This window comes from Scyliorhinus torazame, chromosome 11 (assembly GCF_047496885.1).
Source record: "Scyliorhinus torazame isolate Kashiwa2021f chromosome 11, sScyTor2.1, whole genome shotgun sequence".
In the NCBI taxonomy this organism is placed as follows: domain Eukaryota; kingdom Metazoa; phylum Chordata; class Chondrichthyes; order Carcharhiniformes; family Scyliorhinidae; genus Scyliorhinus; species Scyliorhinus torazame.
The window spans coordinates 158,895,699-158,908,594 of record NC_092717.1 but is presented as its reverse complement, the minus strand read 5'-3'; the positions used below and the strand labels follow the sequence as shown (position 1 = coordinate 158,908,594).

Here is a 12,896-nt window from a genome sequence, read left to right as displayed (position 1 = left end):
AATCTTGACAATCATCATACTCAACCTTAGTCATTGATGAAGGTGGCACGTCTCAGATGTTTGAAATTCTGTCACTATTTATCTGGCAGCTCTCTGTATTTCCATCTTTGACTGACCAGAACATGGATATTAACATTTATCTCTTGGGCCACTTCTTCTGCATCTGTTAGCATGGCTAATTGTAGCAGCCCAGGTCCTGACCTTGTGTTTTGTGCTCTCTTCTCCAAGGGGTGAGAAAGAAAAAATTAAAAGTGAGTGAATGAACGCTAATGTGGTACATTTGCTGAGACAGATGTATCACACTGCATAAGGGTTGGGGTGAGTGTCAACGACAAATGGGAAAGCGAAAGCTATATGCTGTTCCAAGTTGAGTGGACATGTGGAGTAATATAATGGAGTATACATGCAAGACAGAATGACAGGGTGGGGAGGGGATGCGCTTAAACCCCAACATGTAGGTGTCAGCAAACGTGCTCGCTTTTCCTAACCTGTGAAAGTAATATACTGCTTCCTGCACTGCATCCAAGACACACCATCCCAATTGCTCAGCTATCTCTAACAATGCCTTGTTGGTGAGAGCCACAGGTTTCTTTCTCCTCTTTCTGAGTTCATCCTGCAGTAGTTCCTGGAAAGCATCATTAAGTCTGGGTGCTTCCCTTCCTATATGTGCAGTATCCATTGTAAGCAACTCTAATTTCCATTAGTATATTGACCTTTGGAGTTGAGATTGCACCATGCAGGTGCTCACCATGCCCCTTCAAACCTTGGAAACATCAAACCTAGAAGTCAAAATGTTTGCTTAAGTTCTTGAATTGATTATTGGGTGTGTGTGTCCCCCCCCCCTCCCCCTCCTCCCTCCTCCCCCTCCCCCTCCCTTTCTCTGGAAGGGTAGTACAGTGGGCATGCCCCTTATATGGGTTGTATGTGAACTGTAGCCTGGGTCTATTGAAATCTGTGGCTATTAACTGATCTTGACCTTTAACTTAGAAATTTCATAAAGTAGTCCTTGTTTAATGTTGCCCTGTTTAACATTGTTTCGCTTTAAGGGTCTGTAATCTCTCGCTTCACAGAATCTGCTTGAATGTGGTTTCCTGTGTGACCCAATTGGTGTCGTTTTGGAGCACCCTTTCCACCCATGATCTCTGAACTGTGGTCTTTCCTGGTTCCCCAACTTCTGAGCAACAGCCTCTCCCCACTCCCTAATCTTCGAACTGCAGCTTCCTCCTGCTCCAAGTTGTGCCATCTCCCACCTCCTCAACCGACATGACTATTAAAACTGCTCCTGTCTCGCTGCACTTCTCCGGAGCCCTTACTTTGAGTGAGGGCTCAGGAGAAGCAAGCAGCCAGCAGGAGCATTTAAAATAAAACATGGATTGTAGTAGCTCCAAGTCTGCACTTCTGCACCATCGGGACTCGCACTTCCACAATGTTGGAGCCCCAGCTTCAGGTCAGATCTGGATCTTGACCGGGATGTAAGTCCAAGAGAGGAAAGTGGTGGGAGGGAGAGTTAGAAAGTGCAAGGTTCAGTGAGAGAGTAGGTCAGGGAGGGGCAAGAGGTGCAACTTGGCGGGTCGCAAAGTGGGGAAGCAGTCATAGCTTGGAGGGTTAGGGGGTGAGGGGAGGCTGCAACTTCAGGGTTGGGGAAGGGGAGGATCTGCAGCGACCAGGAGGATTAGGGAATGGGATGTTCAAGAAGTGGGATCAGCAGTGAGCAGGTACTGCAAGTAGAAAGTTATATTATGAATAAGTGTAAAAATAACATTTTCATTTACCAATGTAGGAATTTAGCAGTGTAAAATATTGTAACTTCGAGGGTAAAATGCTTTAATTTTTTTTTTCTCACAAGGAAACTCCAATAGAATCTAACTAGTTTTAACATGATTCCTGTGAAACCAATGTTTCACTTAAAGTCATGATTTTCAGGAGAGCAACTTTAAGTGAGGTCTTACTGTACTAATGAGGCTAACCACCAGTCCCATCCACAAAATTTATTCTGATAAAAAATATAAGTACTAGATTTTGGAGGCTGAATATGATCAACATTGTATATTGTGAACAGCTCTGCAGTGTAGTAATTAACAAACTGACATAAAAATATTAAAACTGGTTTTTAAACATCAAGAGGTATGATTACGAGATCAATCTTCTAAAGCAGAACAAAAACAACTTCCAACATATAAAAATATAAAATCTGTAGTGAATTATGATGAGAACTACTTTACTAAGACAAATAAATAGGAACAGTGTGCAAAATCGCTCAAGCAATGGGTCTGAAATCTGAGCTCTGATCACCTACCAGCTGTACGATTTGTATGTAAGCAGGACACAAATTAATCTTGATTGTAAGTTTGGCATATGGGATTTGAGCTAAAGAAATAAAAGGACAAAGTGAATTGTTGGCACCGGCTTCAGTAGGGGAGCATAGGGTGCAGAATTATGTCTATCGGGTTGGAGCCCCATCTCCAACGTAAATAAAAGCATGATGAGGCTTTGCACTGGCGGTGCAGCCTTATAACATCTGTCCGTATTTGGAAAATTAATTTCATCGTCATTTACTGTAATACAGACAAATGGCTTTAAAAAAAAATTATACCTCTAAAGATTGCAAGATAAACTAAAAATTGCAGGATAAACTAAAATAATAAATTTCCCACTTTCTTTAAAAATGTGTGCAGAAACTTTTGAGGGCTGTGATTGAGTTCTGTCACATTCCCCTTGCTTCCTTTTTTCAGATGGATTATAGATTTCTGAAAAATATATCTCAGGAGCCAATCACTGCACTGACATTGCCCTTATGTTTAAACACATTTGAATAGGGCACCTTTGCAGGGTCTGCATGTGAAGCGGAAGTTCCTTCGTTGCAGATCACTGTCACACACACTCAAGCCCAGCTGCCTGCCAAGTCCCACTCTTTTCTCTCATACATTAAACTGATACCTGGGGCGAAATTCTCCCCCAACGGCGCAATGTCCCCCGACTGGCGCCAATCAGACGGGCATCGCGCCGGCCCAAAGGTGCGGAATGCTCCGCATCTTTGGGGGCCGAGCCCCAACATTGAGGGGCTAGGCCGGCGCCGGAGGGATTTCCGCCCCGCCAGCTGGCGGAAATGGCGTTTGTTGCCCCGCCAGCTGGCGGAAATGGCGTTTGGTGCCCCGCCAGCTGGCGCGGAAATGCGGCGCATGCGCGGGAGCGTCAGCGGCCGCCGACAGTTTCCCGCGCATGCGCAGTGGGGAGAGTCTCTTCCGCCTCCGCCATGGTGGAGGCCGTGGCGGAGGCGGAAGGGAAAGAGTGCCCCCACGGCACAGGCCCGCCCGCGCATCGGTGGGCCCCGATCGCGGGCCAGGCCACCGTGGGGGCGCCCTCCCCCAGGACCCTGGAGCCCGCCCACGCCGCCTGGTCCCGCCGGTAAATACCAGCTTTGATTTACGCCGACAGGACAGGCAATTTCTGAGCGGGACTTCGGCCCATTCGGGCAGGAGAATTGAGCGGGGGGTCCCGCCAACCGGCACGGCCCGATTCCCGCCCCCGCCCAATCTCCGGTACCGGAGACTTCGGCGGGGGCGGGGGCGGGATTCACGGCGGCCAACGGCCATTCTCCGACCCGGCGGGGGGTCGGAGAATGACGCCCCTGATCCAAACTGGCCACTCCATTTTTATCTTCTCAAGGTAATGAAATGGGGATTTTTCTTACACCTAGAGGACGGTATGGTTCTGAATCTCATTGCCGGGGAAGGTGCAAGAGGCCGAAACCCTTTTCGTATTTAATAGAAACATCTGGATGAGCACTTGAAGGGTCATAAGCTACAGGGCTATGGACCAAGAGCTGCAAGGTGGTATTGGACTGCATAGCTCTTTCTTGGCTGCCATGGACACGATGGACTAAATAGCCCTCCTTCCACACCACAAATCCTTCCATGTTTCTAGAAATATCTGACTGTGAGCAATACTGCATGAAATCAACAAGTGTTTAAACATAACTGACCAGTGATAACTAAAAATAAAAGTAAATGCAATTATAAAAAGACTGGTCTTGATATAAAGCATTTTCACAGTACGTTGCTGGCGCTGGCACCGACACAATGGGCTGAATGGCCTCATCCCACGCTGTATGTTTTTCGTTGGAAATCTGTGTCTATGTGGATAAAGTTACTTCTCATTAAACATCTGACTGATGGAAGCAAATGATCCTTAATTCTTGTTGAAAACAGTTTGTTGATTGTCCAGCTTTAGTTCATTCAATATTTTCTGTTAAAAATAAACCAGATAACATAGGTCACTTTCACATCATGAAACTGTGTCAATTGCTGTTCGATACAGTAAATGACTTAAATTTTGTTTGAATTTAGTTGCAGTTTAAGTAAGTCTTTTGCCATGGAATTCAGAGCTTAAATTGGTCCTACCTAGGTGATGCTGGAAAATATTTCATTTGAGTTTTTGTGTATCATAACACTAAATTCACTGAATCAAATCAAATGAGTTAAAAACTAGCATTTTGGAAAAGGCAGAAATACACTACACAACTGGAGACGACACTAAAATTAAAATAACCTGTAATAAATAGCCACCATTTTGAGAATTCCATTGAATTTAGTTGCAGTTTAAGTAAGTCTTTTGCCATGGAATTCCGAGCTGAAATTGGCCTCTGAACAAAACATCCTCCTCTGATATACAAGAACTCAAATGAAATATTTTCCAGCATCACCTAGGTAGGGCCAATTTAAGCTCGGAATCAGCCAGGACATCATGAACATGGTCCTGAACTGTGCTACCTGTCAGCGGTTCCAGCCAGCTCAGAGCGTGGAGACGCTCCAACAGCATGGCATAGTGACCTCTCCAGGTCAGGGGCTGGTTTAGCACAGGGCTAAATCGCTGGCTTTGAAAGCAGGCCAGCAGCACTGTTCAATTCCTGTACCAGTCTCCCCGAACAGGCGCCGGAATGTGGCGACTAGGGGCTTTTCACAGTAACTTCATTTGAAGCCTACATGTGACAATAATCGATTTTCATTTCATTTTTTTTCATTTCCGTGGTCCAAGATTGGCATCGACCTCTTTCATGCGAATGGTCGCGACTACGTATTAATCATCGACTATTTCTCGAATTACCCTGAGGTGCTGAAGCTCCCGGACCTCACCTCTCGGACCGTCATGAAAGCCTGTAAGGAGTCATTCTCAAAGCATGGTATCCCAATCACCGTCATGAGCGACAATGGCCCGTGCTTTACCAGTCGAGAATGGTCCATGTTTGCCAGGTCATACAATTTCCAGCAGGTCATCTCCAGTCCGCACTATCCGCAGTCCAATGGAAAAGTCGAGAAAGGGGTGCACATTGTTAAACGGTTCATCTGCAAGGACGCGGACTCTGCTTCCGACATACACCTTGCACTGCTCGCGTACAGGGCGACTCCATTGTCCACTGGCATGTCGCCGGCTCAACTCCTGATGAACAGGGACCTGAGGACGACGCTTCCAGCCATACACCTGCAAAACCTGGATGACCTCCCGGTGCTGTAGAAGATGCAGCAGCTCAGGGACCGCCAAAAGCAGGGCAATGATGCCCATGCCATCGATATGGCCGTGCTTTCCCCGGCAGACACTGTCAGGATCAAGATACCGGATGGTGGGTGGTCTGCCCCGGCTGTCGTTGTTCGGTAGGCCGCGTGCCGCTCTGATGTTGTACGTATGTATGATGGCTCCGTCGTGCGAAGGAATCGATGGGCACTGCGCAAAGTTGCCTGCCCGCAACCACTTTCTCCTCCATTTCCATATGTTGAATTGCCACCTCCTGATACCTCGCACAACAAGGCCACCAGTCAGGCTTCCATCCCGCCTGTCAAGGCGCCGTCGTCCCCTCCGCCACCTCACCGGTGGTCGACCAGGATCAGACGTAAGCCTCAGAGACTGGACTTGTGAACGTTTGTTTTGTTTGCTCTGTTCTGTTGTCCTCCGTCAGTCACGTTAAACAGGCTCATTCACATGTAAATACATTCACATACACCAACAAAACATTTTAAAAAAGGGGAGATGTCTTGATATGCAAACATGCAGCAATGAACACATAGAATAGGACACGACCAATGAGCAGTCAGGACACTCAGGGGTGGTATCTCACTCTAAAAGGGATGAGGCACTCACACCCCGCCTCTTCCCACAGACCATCATCTACAGAGTGAGACAGGGTGTATCCTCAGCATCACACCCCAGCACGTGGATTAGAGCAAGGCTGGTTCAGTTAGACTGAGTTACTACATTTAGATTAGTAGAGAGTCGAACTCATTGAGAACTGTGCTAATAGTTCAATAAAACACACTGAATTCACTTCAAAGTCTGGAGCATCTTTTACTCAAAACTGCATTAAGTGGCAGCTTGTGTTATTCAAAATTACATAACACACCTTCTAGTCAACTTCTGCCAAACTTTTGCCTCCATTCTATTGCTGGCTATAAGAAAATTTGAGGTCCTCATATCACCAAAATTAATACATATTAGAGCCAATGTTTCAAATTCTGTGCTCATCGGATGAAGGGATACAGGGTAAACGACTAGCTGTTTCAGACATCAAACACTTCCATTTCAGGTGTCGAATGTTGGATGCTGAGTAAAGCTCTTGTTGTGCTTTGCCAATAATGTGCCTCAGCCTGAACATCAAGAAAAAGACAAGGGGCTGTACTTTTGAGTTGGGGACAGGAAATAGAAATCAGGACTGTTTTTTGGTCCTTAGCAGAGTTTGGAAACAGAATTGAGTCACGGTTTTCATGGCGACAACCCCTTGAACGGGTTTGGAGACAGATTAATGGCCAGATGAACAGCACACTCAATTGAGTAGAGCAATAATTACATGTAAAGATAAACTCTGAGGTGAGGCAGCAAAGAAGACAGATGAGAAACAAAATCGGGAGATGTAGTCATATACATAATTTGATCATTGGTGCAGAATTGTCTACTAGTGTATTAATAGATGTCAGCCAATGCATTAATTGTAATTTTTGATTACTTACATTTCTTAGTCTGTGTGTAAATTGTTCTACTTGTTCATTCACTTGTTCTTTAGGGATAGTGACACCCCAGCGTTGTAGTTCCGTTAACATTTCCTCTTTGTTGTATAATACAGCTGGGTCCAAAGAATCTTTATTAATCTGTTCCACCAAAAGCTGTTTAAAATGGATTCTAAAATGAAGATGAGATAGTTGTGACAAATAAGTCTTTGTACAAACGTGTTGTTGAAGCTTCTTATTCCATTACCCCCACCCCACCCCCAGTGCATTTTTGAACTGTTTTCTTAAATTAAATATATCTCACACCAACTACAATGCAAAACTTAGCCAGTATTTTTCTGGTTAGAAATCAGTTTAGGAGAGTACATTCTGTTCATTATAAATAAAATGCAGGTATAAGTTAAAATAAATTTGGAGAAATAGTTTGAATTTATAAAAATCAGGGGAGGGATTCTCCAATAATGGGGATATGTCCCCACTCCTTTGTCAAAACGCGGGCGTTTCACTCTGGACTTTCTTCCGAGTCTCCTACCTGAAGGGGGCTAGCAGAGCCCCGGAGTACTCATCGCAGCTCTGGATGCCGACATGGGGCCCTATACTTCCAATCGGAAGTGCGACTTTGGCGGACTCACGCCGTGGACCGGCCCCGAAAATAGAGGCCCTCCACCCCCTGAGATCGTGCGTGCCTGCAGATCGGTGGCCCCCGATCACTAGCCTGGCCGTGAGCCCCCCCCCCCTCCCCCCCACCGGTGACGGATCAGACCGCCCCTCACCAGGGTGGCCACGGACTAGCTCTGCAGCCGCCACTGGCCATTTCCGACAGGCAAAACGTAGTTAGAACCACACCGTCGGGAACTCGGCCAGTTTTTGGCGGAGAATCGCCACGGGGGCATCTGTCAATGGCCCCCTACCCGCGTCCGCGTGAATCGCGGGAGCGGCATCACGCCCGATTTCGGCGTCAACGTCTATTCTCCGCCCCCGGGCCGATCGCCATTTCGGTGCGGAGGCTCGGAGAATCCCGCCCCAGATATTTTGAGACAACAACTGTGGTAATAGCAACAGCGTAAACACCTATGCAAGGAGGCAGGAGATACTGGGCAGGTCAGAGGGGATTCAGGAGGTAGCCGAAAGAAAAGGGTGAAAGAGATGGCTTTTTAGTTTCTTTTGAAAATGGACAAAGAGATGAGGAGATGAACTGACATTGAAAAAGCAACTTAAAATTAAAGAATATAATGAATGAAATATAATTGATGTTTAGTGAAAGGTTGTAATCCAGAGATAGAGATTTAAAGGATGTGGTTTGCAGCAAACGACTGTAAAATATAATTCTGATGTGATCAACATAAATAAGAGCATGGATAGGCCAACTTGAGCCTGCTCTGACATTCAGTAGTCATGGATGATCGACAACCCCAATTTCATTCTCCTGCGCTAACTCCCTTCTCTTAATTTATTTCATATCGAAACATCCATCAATTCCTCTCTTGAATATATTCATAGCCTGAACATCCACAGCCCTTTGGCGTACAGAATTACAAATATTCACAACGCTCAAGAGAAGAGCCTTCTCTTCACTTTTGCCCTAAATACCAAATCTCTTATTCTGAGACTACAACTTCCAGATCTCAACTCCCCACCCAGGAGAAATATCTTCCAACATCTACACAATCAATCCTTTAAAAAAATTCTATGTCTCAATGAGATCATCTCTCAATCTCTAGTCCAAGTTGACTCGATCTCATCTCATAGGACATCTGCTCATTCCAGGTATCAGTCTGGGTAAATCTCCGTCCAAGGCTAGTATATCTTTCCTTTGATAAGGAGACCAAACCTGTAGACAATACTCCAGGTGTAGTTCACCAAGATCCTCCGTGATTGCAATAAGACTTCATTTTTTATAAATTTAGTGCATCCAATTCTTTTTTTCCAATTAAGGGGCAATTTAGCGTGGCCAATCCACCTACCCTGCAAATCTTTTTGGGTTGTGGGGGTGAGATCCACGCAGACACGGGGAAGATGTGCAAACTCCACATGGACAGTGACCCAGAGCCGGGGTCGAATCCGGGACTTAGGTGCCGTCAGGGAGCAGTGCTAACCACCGTGCCGCCCTCTACAATAAGGTTTCTTCACTCTTATACGCCAGTCCTTTTGCAAACAAAGTTTTTTTAAAATAAACATTTTATTGAGGTATTTCTTTGATTTTACAGTGACAACAAAATAAACAATATACATGAATCTATAAATATAGTGCAAAAGCCACCTTCCTCCCTTACAGGTCCCACCTTCATTATGCTAATACTCTTAAGCTAAACTAACCCCACCCCACCTTCTGCTGCCGATTAATTTTCCGCAAAGAAGTCGACGAACGGTTGCCACCTCCGGGCGAACCCTAACATTGACCCTCACAAGGCAAACTTGATTTTCTCCAAACAGAGAAAGCTAGCCATGTCCGATAGCCAGGTCTCCGACTTCGGGGGCTTTGAGTCGCTCCAAGCTAATAATATCCGTCTCCGGCCGACCAGGGAAGCAAAGGCCAAAATGTCTGCCTCTTTCCCCTCCTTAATTCCCGGATCTTCCGACACCCCGAAAATCAACACCTCTGGACTCGATGCCACCCTTGTTTTTAACATCGTGGACATGACATCTGCAAACCCCTGCCAGAATCCCCAAAGCTTTGGGCATGTCCAGAACATGTGGACATGGTTCGTTGGCCCTCCCGCACACTTTGCACACCTATCTTCTACCCCAAAGAACCTGCTCATCCAGGCCACTGTCATGTGAGCCCGGTGGACGACCTTGAATTGTATCAGGCTGAGCCTGGCACATGTTGTGGATGCGTTGACTCTACTCAACGCGTCCGCCTATAGACCATCCTCTATCTCTTCTCCCAACTCCTCTTCCCACTTGCGCTTCAGCTCCCCAGTCTGAGTCGACTCTGACCCCATAAGTTCCTTGTAAATGTCAGATACCCTCCCTTCTCCCACCCACCTCTGGAAACTACTCTGTCCTGAATCCCACTTCGTGGCAGGAGTTTTGAAACCTGCCTGCGTAGGAAGTCCCGCACCTGCAGGTACCTGAATTTGTTTCCCCTCGCCAATCCAAATTTCTCCTCCAGCTCCTTCAAACTAGGAGAGCTCCCCTCTATAAACATATCTCCCATCCTCTCAATCCCTGCGCTCTGCCATGTCCTTCCCGGGGCAAAACGGTGATTATTACAAATTGGAGACCAAAGCGATGCTCCCTCTGCTCCCACATGCCACCTCCATTGCCCCCAAACTTTTAGGGCCACCACCACCACGGGGCTGGTGGAGTACCGTGCCGGCGGGAACTGCAGAGGCGCCGTTACAAGCGCACCTAAGCTGGTGCCCTTACATGAAGCCGCCTCCATACGCTCCCATGCCGACCCACCCCCCACCACCCACTTCCTGATCATGGCTAGATTTGCCGCCCAATCGTAGTTACTGAAGTTTGGTACCGCCAGCCCGCCCTCTCCCCGGCTCCGCTCAAGCATCCCCCTCCTTACTCGCGGGGTCTTGCCCGCACATACAAAGCCAGTGATCACTTTGTTGACCCGTTTAAAAAAGGACCGCGGAGTAAAGATGGGGAGACACTGGAACACAAACAGGAATCTCGGGAGGACCGTCATCTTCACCGTCTGCACACTCCGGACTAGTCACAGCAGGAGTGCGTCCCACCTCCGAAAATAGTCCTTCATTTGGTCTACTAGTCTAGCCAGATTTAGTTTGTGCAGCCTTTCCCATTTCCGCGCCACTTGGATGCCTAGATACCTAAAGCTTCCCCCTACCACTCTAAACGGCAGCTACCCCAGTTGCCTCTCCTGTCCCCTCGCCTGGACCGCAAACATCTCACTGTTCCCCATATTTAGTTTATACCCCGAAAACCACCCAAATTCTCCCAGAATCCTCATGATTTATTCCATCCTGTCCGCTGGGTCCGATACATACAGGAGCAGGTCGTCTGCGTAAAGCGAGACTCTGTGTTCCAACCCCCCCCCCCCCCACCTCCCACCCCCCTCCCCCCTCCCCGGACCAGCCCCCTCCAGACCCTTGAAGCTCTCAGTGCAATTGCCAGCGGCTCTATGGTTAATGCGAACAACAGTGGGGAGAGGGGACACCCCTGTCTCGTTCCCCGATGCAGCCTAAAATAGTCCGATGTTGTTCTATTCGTCCGTACGCCCGCCACAGGAGCCTGATACAGCAACCTGACCCAGTCAATAAAGCCCCACCCAAATCCGAACCGTCCCATTACCTCCCACAGGTATTCCCATTCTACTTCATCAAAAGCCTTCTCTGCGTCCATTGCGACCACTACCTCCACCTCCCTACCTTCCGGGGGCATCATGATCACGTTTAATAGCCTTCTTACATTGGCCACTAACTGCCTTCCCTGAACAAACCCCGTCTGGTCCTCCCCAATAACGTCTGGAACACAATCCTCAATCCCAGAGGACAAAATCTTGGCCAGCAGTCTGGCGTCCACATTCAACAGGGATATCGGTCTGTAGGACCCACACAGCTCCGGGTTCTTGTCCCGCTTCAGGATCAGTGAAATCGTGGCCTGTGACATCGTCAGGGGAAGCACCCCCTCTCTCCCTTGCCTCATTGAATGTCCTCATCAACAACATCCCCAATATCCCAGAGAACCTTTTATGGAACTCCACTGGGAACCCATCCGGCCACGGGGCTTTACCCGACTGCATGGCCTTCAGACGCTCCGCTATCTCTTCCATCCCAATCGGGGTCCCCAGCCCTTCTACCAGCTTCCCGTCCACCTTTGGGAAATTCAGCCCCACTAGGAAGTTCCGACCCATACAGCCTACTGTAAAACTCCTTAAATGCCTTATTTACCCCTGCTGACTCTGCACCAGGTTCCCATCTCCATCCTTTACTTTCCCCATCTCCCTGGCTGCCTCCCTCTTTCTAGGCTGCTGTGCAAACATTCTGCTGGCCTTCTCTCCAGGCTCATAAATCGCCCCTCTCGCCTTTCTCAGCTGCTCCACCGCCCTCCCTGTGGTTAACAAGCCGAACTCCACCTGTAGCCTCCGCCGTTCCCTTAGAAGCCCTGCCTCTGGGGTCTCCGCATACGTCCCGTCGACCTGAAGTATCTCCTTTACCAGTCGGTCCGTCTCTGACTTGTCTACCTTCTCCCTGTGGGCCCCTATCAAGATCAGCTCCCCTCTAACCACCGCCTTCTCTGCTCCCCAGACCACCGCTGCTGAAATTTCCCCCGTGCTGTTGATTTCCAGGTAGTTCCGAATACATTTCCTCAGCCGCCCGCCCACCTCTTTGTCAGCTAGAAGGCCCACGTTAACCTCCAGTGCGGGCGCTGGTTACTGTCTTTACTAACCTGCAGGTCAACCCAGTGCGGAGCATGGTCTGAAATTGTAATCGCCGAGTACCCCGTGTCCACCACCCCCGTCAGTAAGGCCCTGCTCAGAATAAAGAAATCAATCCAGGAGTACACTTTATGCACGTGTGAGTAGAAGGAGAACTCCTTCACCCTCGGCTGCCCGAACCTCCATGGATCCACCTCCCCCATCTGCTCCATGAACCCTTTTAGTTCCTTTGCCATTGGTGGCACCCTGCCCATTTTTGAGCTTGACCGGTCTAAGTTAGGGTCAATAACTGTGTTGAAGTCCGCTCCCATGACCAACTTATGCGAATGCAGGTCCGGTATCTTCCCCAGCATCCTTTTTATAAACTCCACATCGTCCCAATTTGACACATACACATTTACTAGTACCACTTGCACCCCCTCCAATTTCCCACTGACCATAATGTACCGGCCTCCCACATCCAGAACTATTCTTCCCGCCTCAAATACCACCCGTTTGTTGATCAGGATCGCGACCCCTCTAGTGTTCGAGTCCAGTCCCGAGTGAAA

General features: G+C 48.0%; 1 protein-coding gene across 1 annotated transcript in view; it reads right to left on the bottom strand.

Moving 5' to 3' along the window:
* Positions 1-1,973: 1,973 nt before the first annotated feature.
* The window catches only part of LOC140385602 (uncharacterized), an 82,513-nt gene continuing 71,590 nt past the window's right edge, over positions 1,974-12,896 (bottom strand). The window contains exons 22-23 of the mRNA XM_072467919.1: positions 6,996-7,164; positions 1,974-4,245 (exon numbers count right to left, since the gene is read on the bottom strand). Coding sequence (XP_072324020.1) covers positions 4,189-4,245; positions 6,996-7,164 — 226 coding nt within the window. The 3' untranslated portion in view covers positions 1,974-4,188. The remainder of the gene's footprint in view (positions 4,246-6,995; positions 7,165-12,896) is intronic.